Source organism: Polypterus senegalus, chromosome 1 (assembly GCF_016835505.1).
Source record: "Polypterus senegalus isolate Bchr_013 chromosome 1, ASM1683550v1, whole genome shotgun sequence".
NCBI lineage: Eukaryota > Metazoa > Chordata > Cladistia > Polypteriformes > Polypteridae > Polypterus > Polypterus senegalus.
The window spans coordinates 266,292,802-266,311,146 of record NC_053154.1 but is presented as its reverse complement, the minus strand read 5'-3'; the positions used below and the strand labels follow the sequence as shown (position 1 = coordinate 266,311,146).

At 37.3% G+C, this 18,345-nt stretch overlaps 1 protein-coding gene across 4 annotated transcripts in view; it reads left to right on the top strand.

Annotated features, from left to right (window-relative positions):
- The window catches only part of kat6b (K(lysine) acetyltransferase 6B), a 177,790-nt gene that overhangs the window by 99,266 nt on the left and 60,179 nt on the right, over window positions 1-18,345 (top strand). For all 4 annotated transcript variants that reach the window (XM_039773499.1, XM_039773488.1, XM_039773481.1 and 1 more), the window contains 2 exons: window positions 5,779-5,860; window positions 6,095-6,227. In XM_039773499.1, coding sequence (XP_039629433.1) covers window positions 5,779-5,860; window positions 6,095-6,227 — 215 coding nt within the window. The remainder of the gene's footprint in view (window positions 1-5,778; window positions 5,861-6,094; window positions 6,228-18,345) is intronic.

The window sequence follows — 18,345 nt, the reverse complement described above, 5'->3', positions numbered from 1 at the left end:
TGAAATGATTGCAGATACCTGGATGCAAGTTAAAGAAAGCATTACAACAAACTTTTCATTACAACAAAATATTTTTTAGGTCCCTGGAAGTTCGTTGTAATGGAATTTTACCTGTATTTACATTTATTTATTTATTTGCATATTTGTTTAGGTTCATTCCTGATGTGTCGAGCTGCATTCACCTTCAGTCAGAGTTGCTTTAAGTTTTTGTCTTTAACTTTGCCAGTTAACAACATCTTCCATTTTCATTTTGCCTTATAGAAAGAGTAGTCAATGTGTTAGCATAAATTTGTATTTGCTGTTTGTGAAATTGTATTTATGCCTTGATTTATTGTTGGCAGGTCTGTACATGGGCAGTTGAATAGTTCATTTTTCAACCCATTGAAATGTGAAATATATTGCTTTTCAAATGCAATGCACCTAAAAGTACATTTTAGGGTACTCATTACATAAAGAACAAAACAGTGCCTATTGTTTTTGGTGACAGTGTTCAGCATGTATGTCTTTTATGGTGCTGCCATTTCAAATTTGCCATCAGGGTGTAACAGTGATACTAAGTGATTGCACTTTTTTTTTCTTACTCATTCTTTGAGTGCTTGTACACTTGAATGTTAGGGTTAATTGAGCCCCAGCAGGAATGAGGGTGTCTCCAGTATCATTTACATTTTTCATGCTCTCCTATTGTTTAAAATCTACTTAATCCAATTTAGTGTCTTGGATACAAAGCTGGAACTACCCCTGCACACGATGCTGACCAATCACGGGGCCCACTCAGTTGAAACTCCAGCCAGGACCAATGAAGAATCACCAAAACAACTAATTCTGATGTGGGGAAAACCTTCAAACTAAACCCCAACATGTAACACAGTATCTTAACCTAGGATGTTTGGTCTGTCAGTTAACACTAACCACAGGACCACTGTGTTGCCATCTACACCGAACAGCCTATTTCAATACACCCAAAAATACCATTGTCCTTTATTTCTTAAGAATACAATCTTTTTTTGTTCCTTAGCAGTAGTTGTAAGCCCTTTACTACCTACAAGACTACACACAGCATTTTACATTTAACATAAGAGCATTTTAATAGATACTATAGCTGTGTTAATTGTGTGAGTTAAAACCATCCTCCTGTTTAGAACTGTGTGCTTTTTCACTCCTATTCTCTCAGTGTAATGATCCTTCAGCTATCCACAAATGTAGTTAGGAAGTGGTATTTTGCTGCCTCTTACTTGCAGGGTCTATTATTTGTCTTTCTCAGTTTACAATTTAACTACAGCACCAGTGTAACTCTAAGAGGAAAAAAAAATAAAAGTAAAATTGTGGTTTGAAGCAGACTTGATGTTGCCATTGAAGTACACTGCACAGCATGGTGCACCCTTTTAAACCAAATATGAAGCCTTTACCTCCACTTGGTGTTTGAAGTAGGAGAATGGTTTTACAGGTGGGGTCTCACCTCTGAAATGATATCTGTGAAGGACGGATGAACACCACCAACACCTCTTCCCATATCATCTAATTATATCTTAAAGTTGCACCTACTATACACTGGAAATGTAAGGCATGAAGTATAACATTTTTTTGTACAAATTTGCTGTAATAAAATGTTCTCTTAGAATATGAATTTCCCATTTCTTTACTCAGTGTGTAACTCTTGACAATTTGGTGCTCTCTGAAGATAATTTAGATGAACTGGTGCTTTACGTGCTTTGGGTTGTTCAGCTTTTATGTGCCGGATATGTTAGCTGTTTAAAATCAGGAGCTCTTTATGTAGACCCTATCAGTTGATATTGAGATAAAATGCTATCAACCAGTTGTCCACTGACCATTATCTGCCAAACCCCACCACTGTATTTTGTAACACGGGGCTTTTCAATATAAACGAAATATATTGAGCATGGATTGTTTACACTTGAGAGCTCAGCTGTAATGGAGATATGAAACATGAAATCCATTTTTCACTTTTGCTTGATGTGTTGTGTCCTATACATTACTACACTTTTGCTTGGGTATTACAAATACAGTTTTGGCTGTAAATCATAAGTCACTTCAGAAAACTTTGTTGAAAAAGGTCAGTTTTGTAAATGAATGGCTGATCATGTCCTCCTGAAATTGTGCCATCCACCCCCACTTTGTTCTTTTTAATAACACAGACAGAATTAAGTTTTAATGGTAGTTTGGATACTCCAATCAGGGTTTCCCCCCCGAGATATGTTTTCTCTAACCTTTTTGTGTTTAATAGCTGAGTTCTTGCTTAGCCAGCCATTTAGAAACCTTATGTTATGGTGGCATTTTTATAATTAATCTGCAGACCACAAATGTGTTCATTGTTTATTAACAAAATTAAATTCTGTAGGCATATTGTTTAGTGACCATAAAAATAAAATCCTATTAAAACTTTTTGTATTAATAAAACTTAATGTAAAAGCTAATATTCCTGCCTTCATTCTCTCCAGAAGTCTTACCATTGGCACTCAGATTACAGGAAGTTTGACAACAAAATGACACTGTTACTGTAAAACCTTGCATAGAGGATCAATACAGCTTAATTTCCTTAAGCTTTGAAAATCAGGGTCTGGAGGGGGAAAAAAAAAAAGTTTATTTACCAGCTAGAGTGAAAATTGTCCAATCTCGATCAGAAGCCAATTGATCGAAGCATCACTATTAAAAAGGTTCCAAGCAGTTACCAATTTATTACTGTATTTTTTAACATGGTTATTTGTTGTTCTACAAGTTCTTAAACCACTTGTAACAGAAAGATATAACAACATTTTGACCATCTATTAGATTGCGTGTTAGATACTTATTCATGTAGTACTGTACTAACTGTTAACTTGCCTTCCTTTTAAGGCTCTCCACCACCTTTAGTGGAATGAGTAGGTTTAAAGAATGGATGGAATAAAATATAAAAGCCTTACACTTATTTTTTTCAGTTGAAAAGGGTAATGTTGGGGGAAAAAAAATATTTGTATTCGCATTACTTGTTTGAAAGCCATCGTTTTTTCCTGACGTATTCTTTGCAAGTTTTATAGTGTCTAAAAGTTTATTCCATCACACATTTCAAAATGTATGTTTTGATAAAAACATTAGATGTTTGCAGCTTACTCTGATGTAATTTACATGCATATTTACTTATCTAGATTAAATATTTTGAAAGAGTTGTGGATTGTTTTTATTTTGATATAAGGAACATAAATATTGAGAGTATGAGGAATCAAACATGGGCAAATCAGTCTGTGTTAAAATGGTTAAAGTTTTGAAGAGCCTGTTCAATGTCTGCAGTGAATGGATACCTCCGCCAACGACACATATTCCGTGTCGTAGAGGACTGCTGGCCTGACACACTGGCTTAAACCGGTGCATTGAAAAAATACATTTTAAGTGCACCTGTATTATATTTTTGCTTTAGCTGCAAAGGTGAAAAAGAAACCCATTTTAGTTTATCCCTGTATCATTAGTCCCTCAGAACTAGATGTATGATATACTGTATGTCTGAGGGAATGGGAACAATTAGACCGCTCACAGAGTGTGACATTTCTGAACCAACCCAACTCCTTGTGAAGGTAACGCTCAAAGTAGGGGCGGTGATTTTGAACTACATAGAGAAATGGTGCTCACATAAACCTTGTCTGACAGAGAGCAAGCTTCTGATTGCAATAAACTTCCTACAATGAAAAAGTCTTCTTAAAAAATAAATAAATAAAGACTCCTATTAAACATAAAAATGGTGCCACGTCTGTAGAGAGCATGAGTTAATAAAATACAATCAGCCTGTTGCAGGGAAAACCTTTGTGTAAAATCAGATTATACATTGGCATTCAGTGACGTCATGATTGTGTCTGAGCAATTAATTGGTGGTTTTCCCTGAAGTCTTGGTCATGGACCTTTCCAGAACCTGCACACCCTGCAGCTCCAATCCATATGAAGACCTGAAGGCAAACTGCCACCAGACAGAAACTCGAAAATGCACTACAATTATGAGACAAGCTGTATATATAATGGGCTGTCATTAAATTCAAAGCTGAGAAATTCTCTGTGACTAGAGCATCCATGTACAAAGAGAGGAGCAACATTGGATGTGTTCTTTGATAAAAGTCTTCAACTTGTGCATAAATTTGCTGAAGTGGAGAATGTAATGCCAGCCAACTCTCGAATTTGAAATGTTGACCCTCAGCCAATAAGAATTGTGCCCCACCCCACCATCATCAGGAAAAAAAAACCTGCCCTGTAAGTTTAATAGACAGAAGAAGCTATCCAACCATTCCGTTACAACGAATATCTTTACAACGGAATTTTCATTACAACGAAGTATTTTTATGGTCCTGACAGTTTCCCCATATGACACAAGTCTATAGAAATCTCGTTACTACAAAGTTTATTCAGCAGATACTTTCATTACAACGAAGTGACATTGAAATGCTTGAATGAATCATTTGCAGAGCAGTTAGTTCTGTAGTCCACGCTCAGTTGTGTACAACGATCCGCCAAACAAACATTGTTAAAAAAATTTTCTTTGTTAGAACTTTCCTCGTACTGTTTTGCTGTTTTTGTTTTTGGTGGTTTGCTGCATTTGAAGATGCTGAAAAAGCCGTTTTTATGTGGTTCAGTGATGCTCGTTCAAGAAAAATTCCTATTAATGTGGCAATCATTTAAGAAAATGTGAGGTTTCTAAACTTTGTAAATGCATGAAACAGGATTATTTGGCCACTAACCTGATCACAACCCTGCCTGACTGCTGTGTCTGTTTATAGGAGAGTGGCAGATCACGCTACAATAAACAACCGTGCTCTTCCTGTTTCATGCTGAGTAAAGCTGTTTTTGCTAAAGTACTGAGGCTCAGCCTCATGTTTTGGGGTGTAAGACAGGGACTTATAGCGTGACCACGATCTTTTAGATTCGCTTCTGTGGCACCTCACTGCAGCGTTGTGAGCCTGCGGTTGCCCTGCCCTGGCAACGGACAAACAATTTTACACAGATTGATAACTGTGCTACCCACAACATGCTCCCTCATTTAGGTAATGATCATGTTGAATTCCTCCCACCCAATTGCACAGCAGTGCTTCAGCCATTGATTTTGGGCATCATTCGCACCCTGAATGTGTATTATCGCAAGGAAATGCTGAGAAAAATTCTCATCAGCATAACTTGTAGACAGGAGAAGATTAAAATGAATGCAAAAGAAGCTATTGAAATGGTTGCAAACGCCTGGATGCAAGTTAAAGAAAGCTTCACTATAGCAACACATACAGAATCTCATTACAACAAAATATTTTTTAGGTCCCTAGCAGTTCGTTATAACGGAATTTTACCTGTATTTTTATCTGCCATGAGGTATTGTTTGGTTGTTGTAACGTGAGCCTAGCAGTGAGCTGTGAATAAATGTTAGGACTATGTGATCAATTTCCGTTGTGTAGCTTCTTATTTTAAATCTTCTATAATGATTGTCAATTAGGACCACATGAATTCTAGGCCATTTTGTAGTGCTAGTGTAAAAACATCCTTTAAATAAGATCACTACTCTACAATTTAATTTAGTTGATGCTAACACTTGGGTATATTGCTTATTTTAGAGGTTTATGTAAGATATGAGAAGGTAGTTTAAAACCGACGCAAATGTGAAAAAAGAAACAAAATCAACTCTGCATTATTTCTTTTGATTTCATACCACCAATGATCCCTTTATTAAAAATGTATTCTTAAAGGAATGTTTTTCTGAAATAGGTGATAAGTTCTTATCATGTTAATATGTTGTATTTACATTGTACTTTGCATTTACAGGAGGACATGCTATTCTGTGACTCTTGTGATAGAGGATTCCATATGGAATGTTGTGATCCTCCACTTTCAAAAATGCCTAAAGGTGATTGTTTTACTTTTTTGTTAAAGATGCAAAAGTCATGTGACTACTTTTGTGAAGTTTTTTCCTTTGGTTTGTTCAGTACCACTAACTCTTTGGATATGTTTTCCTTTGCTGAATACTACAGTTTATATGCAAAAATGTTACATGATGATTGTAGTACAGAGTATAGTAAAAACAGATAAGAGTACTGTGAAGCCATTTGCTGTTTTACTTTACATGATATTGTCTACACAGGAACATGGATTTGTCATGTCTGTAGACCGAAAGAAAAGGGGAAAGCCCTGCTACATAAAAGAGCTGCCCAGATAAAAAGAAGATATGCAAAACCAGTTGGAAGGCCCAAAAATAAATTGAAACAACTAACCATGTAAGTGTTTTAGGTTTTTTTTTTTTTTTCATCGTTAAGTTAATAAGTGCATAAACTTAAATTTTACGTTGTTGTAGATTTTAGGTGAAAACAGCTAGCTCTTGGTTGTTGGCTTATTTACTCTGCATGCCTTTGCTGTGAAAATTCACCCCAAAAAGTGGCAAAGAACCAATTTTTTTTCGGTTTGACAGATTGGTATTTTGTATGACCTGAAAACATTTAACCATTTTTTTCCACTTCTTTTATATTTCTAAACCCACAGGTTTCATGTATTCTGTTTCCAAGTGTAATATGCACTGTTTTTAAGGGCTAGAATTTTCACACTTACTTATATTATTATGACATTTGAAAATTATGATTAAAATCGTCAATGGAAAGAAATCTCAAACCACATGAAGTTCATTGATTCCATTACATTATTATTATATACAGTATTTTAAATGCACATTCAAGTCAACATAATCATTACTGGCCATTTACATGCAACCAATTACTTCCTTTCTTGTAAATTAAAATGGTAAGACTGTACATCCTCTGTCACTTCATAAAGAGATTTCCACATCCTTTTCCTGCCCCCTTGATGTTAACACTTTTGTGGAACTGGGGTGTGTTTCATAGGCGGTAACAGTGAATAAGACTCAGACATGCTATTGATTTTCTGGCAAATGAATCCTGTAGTATTTGTAATGCCAGCATATTGCTGTCATCTGCCCTTTGTTGAACTGACACCAGAAACAATGTTTTCATTTGAATGTACATACAGACATCCGAAAGATATTTGGTAGTCCTGCAAGTCATCCATTCAAAGAGTTTTAAAGAGTATTTTTCCTCTTTTTTTTTTTTTCTTTTTTCATTTTCGCTGGAGTGAGTGGTTATCAGTCAAAAAGAAATCATCGGCACAATCACTGTTTTTAATACCTTTGAAATAGATGTAGAGAGTCAAAAGACACTGCATTAGGCCCATAAATATTTGGACAGAGACAACTTTTTTTCTAATTTTGGTTCTGTAAATTACCACAATGAAGTTTAAATGAAACAACTCGGATGCAGTTGAAGTGCAGATTTTCAGCTTTAATTCAGTGGGTTGATCAAAAAGATTGCATAAAAATGTGAGGCAACTAAAGCATTTTTTTAACACAATCCCTTCATTTCAGGGGCTCAAAAGTAATTGGACAAATTAAATAACTGGAAATAAAATGTGCATTTCTAATACTTGGTTGAAAAACCCTTTGCTAGCAATGACAGCCTGAAGTCTTGAACTCATGGACATCACCAGATGCTGGGTTTCCTCCTTTTTAATGCTCTGCCAGGCCTTTACTACAGCAGCTTTCAGTTGCTGTTTGTTTGTGGGCCTTTCTGTCTGAAGTTTAGTCTTCAACAAGTGAAATGCATGCTCAGAGGGTTAAGATCAGGTGACTGACTTGGCCATTTAAGAATTTTCCACTTTGCTGTAATAAACTCCTGGGTTGCTTTGGCTGTATGTTTTTGGGTCATTGTCCATCTGTATCATGAAACGCTGCACAGTCAATTTGACTGCATTTAGCTGGATTTGAGCAGACAGTATGTCTCTGAACACATCGGAATTCATTCGGCTGCTTCTGTCCTGTGTCACATCTGTACTAATAAAAAGCAAAGCCCTGACTGACTCATCACTAATTCTCCAACTTCCCGTGTAGGTAGAAGGCTGAAATTTGGCAGGCTCATTCCTTACAGCTTACTTAAAAAAGTTAGGCTGGTTTCATTTCAAAATTCTACACGCAACAGTCATAACTGGAACCTACTTACGTATATATATACGGCCATAGCCTGCAGCTCGATCGCCGTGTGAGGCGGAGTTGTGTCCCTCATCGTCACGCCTCCCACGTAATTGAGTGCCTGCCCATATAAGGCCGTTCCGTCAGCAGCAATCAAATAGACACGCTGCCGCTAAATATTCGTGGGTGAAGGACTGTGCTTATTAGAACATTAGAACAATCTAGACGAGAACAGGCCATTCAGCCCAACAAAGCTCGCCAGTCCTATCCACTTGTTTTCTTCAAGAAAACATCAAGTCGATTTTTGAAAGTCCCTAACGTCTTACTGTCTACCAAACTACTTGGTCGCTTATTCCAAGTGTCTATCGTTCTTTGTGTAAAGAAAAACTTCCTAATGTTTGTGCGAAATTTACCCTTAACAAGTTTCCAACTGTGTCCCCGTGTTCTTGATGAACTCATTTTAAAATACAAGTCTCGATCCACTGTACTAATTCCCTTCAGAATTTTAAACACTTCAATCATGTCACCTCTTAATCTTCTTTTGATTAAACTGTAAAGGCTCAGCTCTTTTAATCTTTCCTCATAATTCAACCCCTGTAGACCTGGAATCAGCCTAGTCGCTCTTCTGTGGACCTTTTCTAGCACTGCTATGCCCTTTTTGTAGCCTGGAGACCAAAACTGCACACAGCACTCAAGATGAGGCCTCACCAGTGCATTATAAAGGTTGAGCATAACCTTCTTGGACTTGTACTCCACAAATCGTGCTTTATAACCTAACATTCTGTTAGCCTTCTTAATGGCTTCTGAACACTGTTGGGAAGTTGATAGCTTTGAGTCCACTATGACTCCTAAATCCTTCTCATAAGGTGTACTCTTGATTTTCCGACCGCCCATTGTGTATTCAAACCTAATATTTTTACTTCCTATGTGTAATACTTTACATTTACTGACATTAAATTTCATCTGCCACAAATCTGCCCAGGTCTGTATGCTATCCAAGTCCTTCTGTTATGCAAACGAAGATGAGATGGTCAGGGATAGACTAGACAAACACGGAATGTAACTTTAACACAACACATCCTCCAAATACGAACCTGATTGAAAGAAATAATGATAATCAAATCCTTGATGACAGCAACACTCATAACAGTGACAAAACAATTACATTGACAATCGTGTTACATTATTTTTAAAATGTTTCCTTTTCTTTTTCATAACTTCTTTAACACACTACTTCTCCGCTGCAAAGTATGGGTATTTTGCTAGTCATCAATAAACACAAGTGTCCCAGTGCCACTGGCAGCCATGCACGCCCAAGCCATCACACTGCCTCCACCGTGTTTTACAAATGCCTTCTCCATACTTTTTTCTTGCCATCATTCTGTTAAAGGCTGATCTTGGTTTCTTCTGTCCAAAGAATGTTTTCCCAGAACTGTGCTGGCTTTTTTAGATGTTCTTTAGCAAAGTCCAATCTAGCCTTTCTATTCTTGAGGCTTATGAGTGGCTTGCACCTTGCAGTGCACCCTCTGTATTTACTTTCATGCAGTCTTCTCTTTATGGTAGACTTGGATATTGATACGCCTTCCCCCTGGAGAGTGTTGTTCACTTGGTTGGCTGTTAAGAGATTTCTTTTCACCACGGAAATGATTCTGTGATCATCCACCATTGTTGTCTTCCGTGGATGTCCAGGTCTTTTTGCATTGCTGAGTTCATCAGTGCTTGTTTTCTTTCTCAGGATGTACCAAACTGTAGATTTTGCTACTTGTAAAATTGTAGCAATTTCTTGTATGGGTTTTTTCTGTTTTCGCAGCTTAAGGATGGCTTCTTTCACTTGCATGGAGAGCTCCTTTGACCGCATGTTGTCTGTTCACAGCAAAATCTTCCACATGCAAGCACCACACCTCAAATCAACTCCAGGGGCCTCATGTATAAACGGTGCGTACGCACAGAAATGTTGCATAAGAACTTTTCCACGTTCAAATCGCGATGTATAAAACCTACACTTGGCGTAAAGCCACGCACTTTTCCACGGTACCTCATACCTTGTCGTACGCAAGTTCTCCGCTCGGTTTTGCAGACTGGCGGCACCCAGCGTCAAAGCAGTGCTACTGTTCCTTGTGGTTACTCATTATTTTCCTGACGCGGCTTTATAAATACACTGAAACTAACCGCATATTGTTTATTATTGTAACGCATCTGATTGTAATTAACTTGTAACAATATAATGGTCCAGGAAATAGCCATAGTATTCCAAATACCATAACTGCTTTAGCGTTGTTACTCTCACTGCACCTTCTTCTTTCAGCTGCTCCCGTTAGGAGTTGCCACAGCGGATCATCTTTTTCCATATTACTCTCACTGCACGACTCGGAGTATTTATATCACTGTATCTGAGTGTGAATCACAGCAGCAGCTGTTCGGAAAGAGAATTATCGGTATACAGCATCAGGTACACGCTACCTCAGCCACGGCAAAACGTTTTAAAGCCTTTCCTGTACGGACCTCGCGGTTCAGAAACAGTTTCATCCCAAGAACTTTAAACGCACTCAATCACTGCTCCTTGTAGAACTGTTTGTACTTATAAGTACAATTACCTCACTGTAAACTTGCACTACAGTTATAATGTTACACAACCTGCGCCACTTTATAAAGCGTGTATTTACATATGATGACAATATCATTTTTAAGATGAAATGCAGCAAAATATGTTTATTATATTATACAGGTAAAACTTTAACTTCATTTAAATAATCTATATTCTTCACTGGGACTGGCGTGAAGGATAGAATAATTAAACATGTACTACGAACATATTTCAATGTTCCTTAAACTTTTTAAAGAATCAGCGCTCTAAGTTTACAGATGGCTTAACATCTATTACTGAGCTGATTGTGTGGCAATTGGTTACTTGGAGAAAGAAAAGCAAGAACTGCATGGGCGGCCACGCCAATATATATTGAATATAAAACAGAAAGAGAAAATAACGACACAGCTAAAAATGCAGCGGCAAATTTCGACAAAAGGTAAATGCTTGTGTCATGAGCACGTGGCGGCTAGTGTCTGCAATGGACGTGGCCATCCGCCGTGCATAAGCTACCTCACTGACATTGGCGGGCGAAGGAGCCACTGATTCTTTTTCTGCCCAGTGCCACCACAAACCTAGAGCCGCCTCGATACTGCTGCAATAAATTATTTCATCGATGGTCGTGCACAATCGCTGCGCTGTGAAACCCATGTTTAATAACGTGCTTTAACTCTTAATGATGTCACGTATATATCACAGTATTTTAGTTATTCAGAGAGCTGTAATTTCACGAATGTAATGGATTCTGTGTACAGTCGGAGGAAGAGAGCCGGTTTAAGAAGCAAGTAGTGATTCACACACATTGGCACATAGAAGATCAAATACAAAACAAATCATTTAACGTGCTACTTTAATTACGATGTGATTTTAGAAACTGGTTAAGTAAATGATTTTAAAATGACGTTTATGATGTTCTACTTTAATGACAAAATAAACTACGTGATTAAAGTGGAAATTTCGAGATTGAAGTTGACATTTCGTGCTTTTTTTCCCCACTGTGCCTTTTTTTTCTCTGTACCCTAAAAAGCTTTCATATGACACTCAGACAGTGGGCTACGACTCGCCTTTTCACAGCGACTGATATCTGAGCTTTCAAGTTTCTCCAATACGCTATGTCACTCGATCAACTTCCTTTTGTTGAGTATACCATGGTTTAATTAAACAAATAGTATATTTTTCCTTTGCCTCCACTTGGTATTCGCTGAAATCGTTATATTTTCCCCCGTGCTTTTCCCATTGTCTTTTCACCTGAGCTTAACGGTGATTTATATTGATTTGCATATTCAAAGAGGCGTAATTCTGGGAGGAGTTTAGGGCGTTACATAAAGCGCGTGCACAAGCGTTAATTTTCACGCTGATCGGGATTTATATAGCGGAAGAACGTGGAAGTTGGAGTACGCACAGATTCCTGCATCTGGATTTTTCTGTGCGTAAGCACATTTCCGCTTTTGTGCTTACGTCATGTTATAGTGCGAGTTCTACGCACGGCGTTATACATGAGGCCCCAGGCCTTTTATCTGCTTAATTGATAATGACATAACGACGGACTTGCCCACACCTGGCCATGAAATAGCCTTTGAGTCAATTGTCCAATTACTTTTGAGCCCTTGAAATGAAGGGATTGTGTTTAAAAAAAAAAAAAATAAATAAATAAAAAAAAAATGCTTTAGTTGCCTCACATTTTTATGGAATCGTTTTGTTAAAGTCTGCACTTCAACTGCATCTGAGGTGTTTCATTTAAAATTCATTGTGGTAATGTACACAGCCGAAATTAGAAAAAGGTGTCTCTGTCCAAATATTTATGGACCTAACTGTATATGTGGTTAGTCTTGTGTGTTTGTGGGGTTTTTTTTTGTTTTTTTTTTTAATCTTTCAACAGACTCCACTGGCATCTGATAAATCCATACTTAGTCTGTATTATCTCCTGCAAATTTGCAATACAAAACTAAATAATAAAGTTTGCACTGACCTGCTTGCAAGTATTTTGAAAACCTTTGATCATGTTGATTTGACTGATCAAAATCTTTGTGAATATTATGTCCTTGTAAACATCCCCAGCTACTGTTTTGTTTTGTAAAGGTGATGGTCCTGTGTGGTTCTTTCTGAGGATTACCCCCTTGTGATATTTACACAATTATTCTTATCATTTCCTTCATGTCATTGCAGTAATTAAGCTTCCATGTTAAGTGATATTAAGAAAGCATGTTGTGATTCTCCGCAACTATTTTTTTTTATACTTTTTTTTCCTTTACTCGTGGATTTTCTTTGCCACTAACACCATAGATATGCAGAGTTATATGAATAGACATTTACCTTGATGTTCCTTCTAAACACCTTTTTATGACCTCTGATGTGTACAACAGGGAAAAGAGACACTTAGTTTACTAGGAAAACAATGCTGTCTGCCATTGCTTTGCTCCCTCATTTAATTTTTCAATTTTATTCCATGCTTTTGTGTTTGGTGCGTTTAATGGAGATATGGTAGAGATTTTGATGTGCTTGGCTATGATCATGTGGCACTGAATAAGACTGCAGTGAAAATGAAAACTGAGCCACTTTGTATGTGGCCACCGTCTCACCTGAAAGGTAGATGGGGCTCATCTCCTTATGCCTTCCAGGTACCCTACTGGAGTATTGACAAAAGTAAAATTTGGGTTATGCAGTAAAATAAGTCACTCCCCAGATTCATCATGGAAAAATCACACTGCTAAACAAGTGTTTTTTATTACATACTGAAACAAAAATGACATTGTTGGCAAACTGGAAGAACTTGTTTTGATTTTGTTTTATGTATGCATTTCTTTTGACTGGAACAAAATTGTGGAAAACAAATTTCCACTTGTGGTCAACAAAGACAATCAATACATGTGGCTTCCTGCCAAAGGAGAAAGTCAATAATTATGTATAACTAACTGTAGCTAAAATGAAATAATTGTTTGAGAAGGGCTAACTGAAAATCCAGAGACACAGACCCTGAAACAAGGCTTTTATGATGTTGCTGATTTGAAGTGGCTGGCCATAGATAAATGGACCCGCCTGTGTTTCATCTCTGTGATGTAGAAACTAGTAGCAGTTATAAGAATATGTTAAAAACAGTTATTCCAGTACAAGGTGGTGTAGTTATTTCCTAACTGTTACTTAATATGCAATTACTTATTTGCATAGTAACAAGAAGCATTCAATGACATTGACAAGTAGTATTTTTGAGGCAGCATCCTCTCTTATTTGTGGTGGTAGGTCATTTTGAAAGAAGGCTAACATTTAATTGTGTGCAATACACTTTTTGATGTGATTGTAAGTATTTTGAAGAACAAGTCATTTTTTGATTGTAATTACCTGTCATCATAGTTCATTACAAAACAGTGTGTTTACATTTCAGTTTAAGTGCTCTTATCTTTCTTACATGCTTACCAAAGAACTGCTGCTAAATTATCTGATGACTCTTGATTGACCTTATTTAAGTGAGTGTCATGATGTTTCAAGAGCATATTCTACAAAGGAACGATGCTTTGTCCCCTATAACCCAGTTTAGTCAGGTTTACAGAATATTTAATTTAAATCTATACCAGTCATTTACATCTTTGGATAGCAGTTTGACACCATCTAGTTCAATTATATAATATGTTTTTCCTTTAACGCTATACCAGGGAGGGAAATTCTCAAGTAACCGATCTTAATCATATATACCACATCCCAATTGCAGTTTTCAAGGTTCCTAATTAACATGAGAATAAAGGGTTTGAAACTCATTTAATTTATTTTTTTGATTGCATTCCAAATATGTTTGAATTGTTCCCATCACACTGTGTATTAATGAACTAGAAAGGTGAGACTCAATTTTATAAACTATAAGGCAATGTGTGCGTTAATGAAGATCAGAGTAAAGTGGCTTTTATCTTCAAGCTGAAGCTTCTGCCAGCTAAAAGTGCTTTTATTTTTTGTGTAATTGTATCTCCCTTTTAAGAACTGTCATCAAGTCCAATTAAATAAAATTAATCAACACATAATCTTATCATAGCATGATCATCATGACATAATGTAATTGTATGTGTGCTTTATTTAGATGTTCATTTTATTTTTATGTTTATAAACATTACATTTATATAAATTAGGTAAGATGTTTGGTGAGAAGAGGTTTATAATCGGATTATCTTAGTTTTTTTTTTTTTTTAAATCCTGCCTGATCGCTGTGATACAGGTACCTTGTTGTAGGTGTGGTTTTCGCTCAATATAGTTGCCAGTGTCCGGACTATCGGTTTATCCTTCAAAACGTTTGTCTCTAATGTGGAAGCATATGTATACTTGCAAGTTCATAGCTGTCTTTTTGGTTATGAATGCTGACAGTCATGTTTATAGCTTCATTTTGATTACTCACCTGCCCCACTTCAGCAGCATGCTTCCTGTATGTAGTGAATGGACCCTCACATAGAACGGTGTCATCCTAGATATTATGTGGAATAAGCTTTGATAGTTGGAGACTCTTGGCACCATTTGCAATCGATCTGTTCAAGATTAAATACAGTTGATGAGAATCTCCGTCACCTAGAGGCAAGATTCTTTCTGTCCGTGCTGTTTACATGTTTTGGAAAAACCCAGTTGTTCACAAAAACCTGGTTTCTAAAATGTTATGTAAACACTTATACCAGTTAGAGAAACCTGGTTATTGGTCTCTTGTTAACAGATGTACATTTTTGTTTGAGTAACCCAACTATTTGATCATGTTAACCCTTAATGCATTGCCACAGCCACAGTTAGAAGCATTCACAAGATACTTTTCTTGAGACAAATGCTTGGGTGGTCAAGTTATTCCTTCTCCTGGATGAAATAATCTGCCTCAGTATTTCAGAAATCTGTGTATTTATGTGGATAAGCTGAATGTACAGTGCTAAGCTCAGCAGTGCAATCTCAAGAGCAACAGGATAACATGTAAAAAGTAATGTGCATTAAGTAGTGTGATTTACTTTTTAAAGTAACGAATGGCCAGACGCAAATACAGTAATCCCTCGCTATATCGCACTTCGACTTTCGCGGCTTCACTCTATCGCGGATTTTATATGTAAGCATATCTAAATATATAACACGGATTTTTCGCTGCTTCGCGGGTTCTGCAGACAATGGGTCTTTTTACTTCCTGTACATGCTTCCTCAGTTGGTTTGCCCAGTTGATTTCATACAAGGGACGCTATTTGCGGATGGCTGAGAAGCTAACCAATCAGAGCACGCAGTTAAGTTCCTGTGTGCTGAATGGCTCAGCAACAGAGTACTGAATTCGATTCTGTGGCGTTAACCAGGAAGTCTCGTCTCGCTCATTCAGCATCAACGTGTTTCGCTGTGTAAAGAGTTAACTTTTGTGCTCTTTTGTGTTTATCTTTGTGCATAGTCAAGCCCTTCATTATGGCTCCAAAATGATCTGCTCCTGCTATTGCTTCAGGGGCCGCGCCCAAGCGCCAATGGAAGATGTTAACGATTGCCGAAAAGGTAAAAGTTTTGGATATGCTGAAGGAAGGGAAAAGCTACACTGCTGTAGGATGCCATTACAGCATCAATGAGGCTACGATTCTTTTTATTTAAAAAGTAGGAAAGGAATATAAGATCTACGGCCACAGTGTCCTTTTAACCAGGGTGCAAAACGAGTTGTAAGTGGATGTAATAAGGCAGTAGTCTGGATGGAATCTGCTTTAGGGATTTGGATTGAAGATTGCCGGAAGAAGAACGGCGGTGCTACACAGTCGCCTGAGGAGGCTACTTTAGAAGAGCTGTAACGCTCTCCTTTGTTGTGCAGTAAAACTAAACTCGTTATCGGACAAGTCATTGTGTCATTGTTGGTGAGTAACCATAATTAATTTTCTACTTACAGTACTTAGTACATGTATGTACGTTTAATGTCACTGTGCACACATTTACTGTATACAATTTTTCTTGCATTGTACGTATTTATTGTTGGTGGCCTATTTATCGTAATGGCTGTAACATATGTGATATCGGAGACACTCGATATCTTTAAAATAATATTTAGGTTTTACTGTATATAAACAGTGTGTTTACATACATAACTTCAATGAATCTTACCTAATATCTAAGAGAATACAAATGGTTTTTGCTGTATAATTGTGCAGGGAATATTTATAAACAGTGTGGGAGAGTTTAGAAGGGCTTAAAATATATAAAAATAACCATACAAACATTTGGTTTCTACTTCGTGGCTTTTCACCTATCGCGGTGGGTTCTGGAACGCAACCCCCGCGATTGAGGAGGGATTACTGTACTTAATTTGTTGAAGTAAAAATGCCTTTGGTGGTGATAGCCTAGCAGCACTGGGTGTAAGGCAAGAAACACACATATTGGTAAACCACAGCCAAGCAGAAAAGTATGCTGCATACAATCCAGTGACCAAAACATATTAAAGTGTTAATTTAGCTTTAATCCTGCTATTTGTTGTTCATATGTTCAAACATTTATGATTGGATGGAGCAGCGGCTAGTGTCCAAACGTCAAATTTTCAGAGGCTCTGCTTGAAGATGAATGTTGAAAGACTAAACATATTTATAAAACATAACATTTTCACCAGTTTTATGCATGTTTTCTGATTCACTGTGGCTGATGATGCAGTTTAACCCTTCCTTGCTTTTGATTATGTTCCACCAGTGCTGTCTATGATTTTTTTTAAATCTATAAGACTTGCTTTCCTAATTTATAGTTTGCATCCACAGTGTTGTTTTAGGTTATTTTTCATTTCAATTTACTAAATTATTACCCTTCAGCTAAATCATCATTTTTCTAGAGATTTTTATTACCTAAAGCATGCCTTCAGCTCATTTTAAGAGGGAGAGTTTCTTTTCCAGTATCATTTAATACTATGGCCACCTTTTAAATCATGGCATCTTTGATCATCAAAACATTGACATAACCTATAAACCCGTTTGTTTCATATCTTTGTCCCATTGCGCTTCTGATTGTTTGTCGTCCTGAATCCTGTATGTTACTGTTTATACAACTTTCAGGGAGCACTGTATTTTATGCAGAAAGAATTGCCTTGAGAGAAAAGAACTGATAATTGTAATGTGTATTAATATCATCCATCCATTATCCAACCTGCTATATCCTAACTATAGCGTCATGGGGGGGTCTGCTGGAGCCAGTCCTAGCCAATACAGGGCGCAAGGCAGGAAACAAACCTCAGGCAGGCCACACACCCACACTAGGGACAATTTAGGATCACCAGTGCACCTAATTTGCATGGCTTTGGAATGTGGGAGGAAACCGGAGCACCCGGAGGAAACCCACGCAGACACTGGGAGAACATGCAAACTTCACACAGGGAGGACCCAGGAAGCAAACCCACGTCTCCTTACTACAAGGCAGTGCTGCCTTTGTATTAATATCAGTATTTCAAATTTCAAAGGTTTCTTGTAAACAATATACAATATTCTTGAGCATTTGTATATGAAAATGTAACGGTTAATCTATACTAATAAAAGGCAAAGCCCTCACTGACTGACTGACTCACTGGCTCATCACTAATTCATTTTTATGAATTCATCTGCAACTTCCCATGTAGGTAGAAGGCTGTAATTTGGCAGGCGCATTCCTTACAGCTTACTTACAAAAGTTAGGCAGGTTTCATTTCGAAATTCTACGCATAACGGTCATAACTGGAACCTACCTGCTGTATATGGCCATAGCCTGCATGTGACGATGTGGGTTCTGGCTCCACGCTCCCATGGCTGTTTGGGAACCCTTGAACCCAACACCGTCGATAATGAAACCGAGTGAGCTAGTC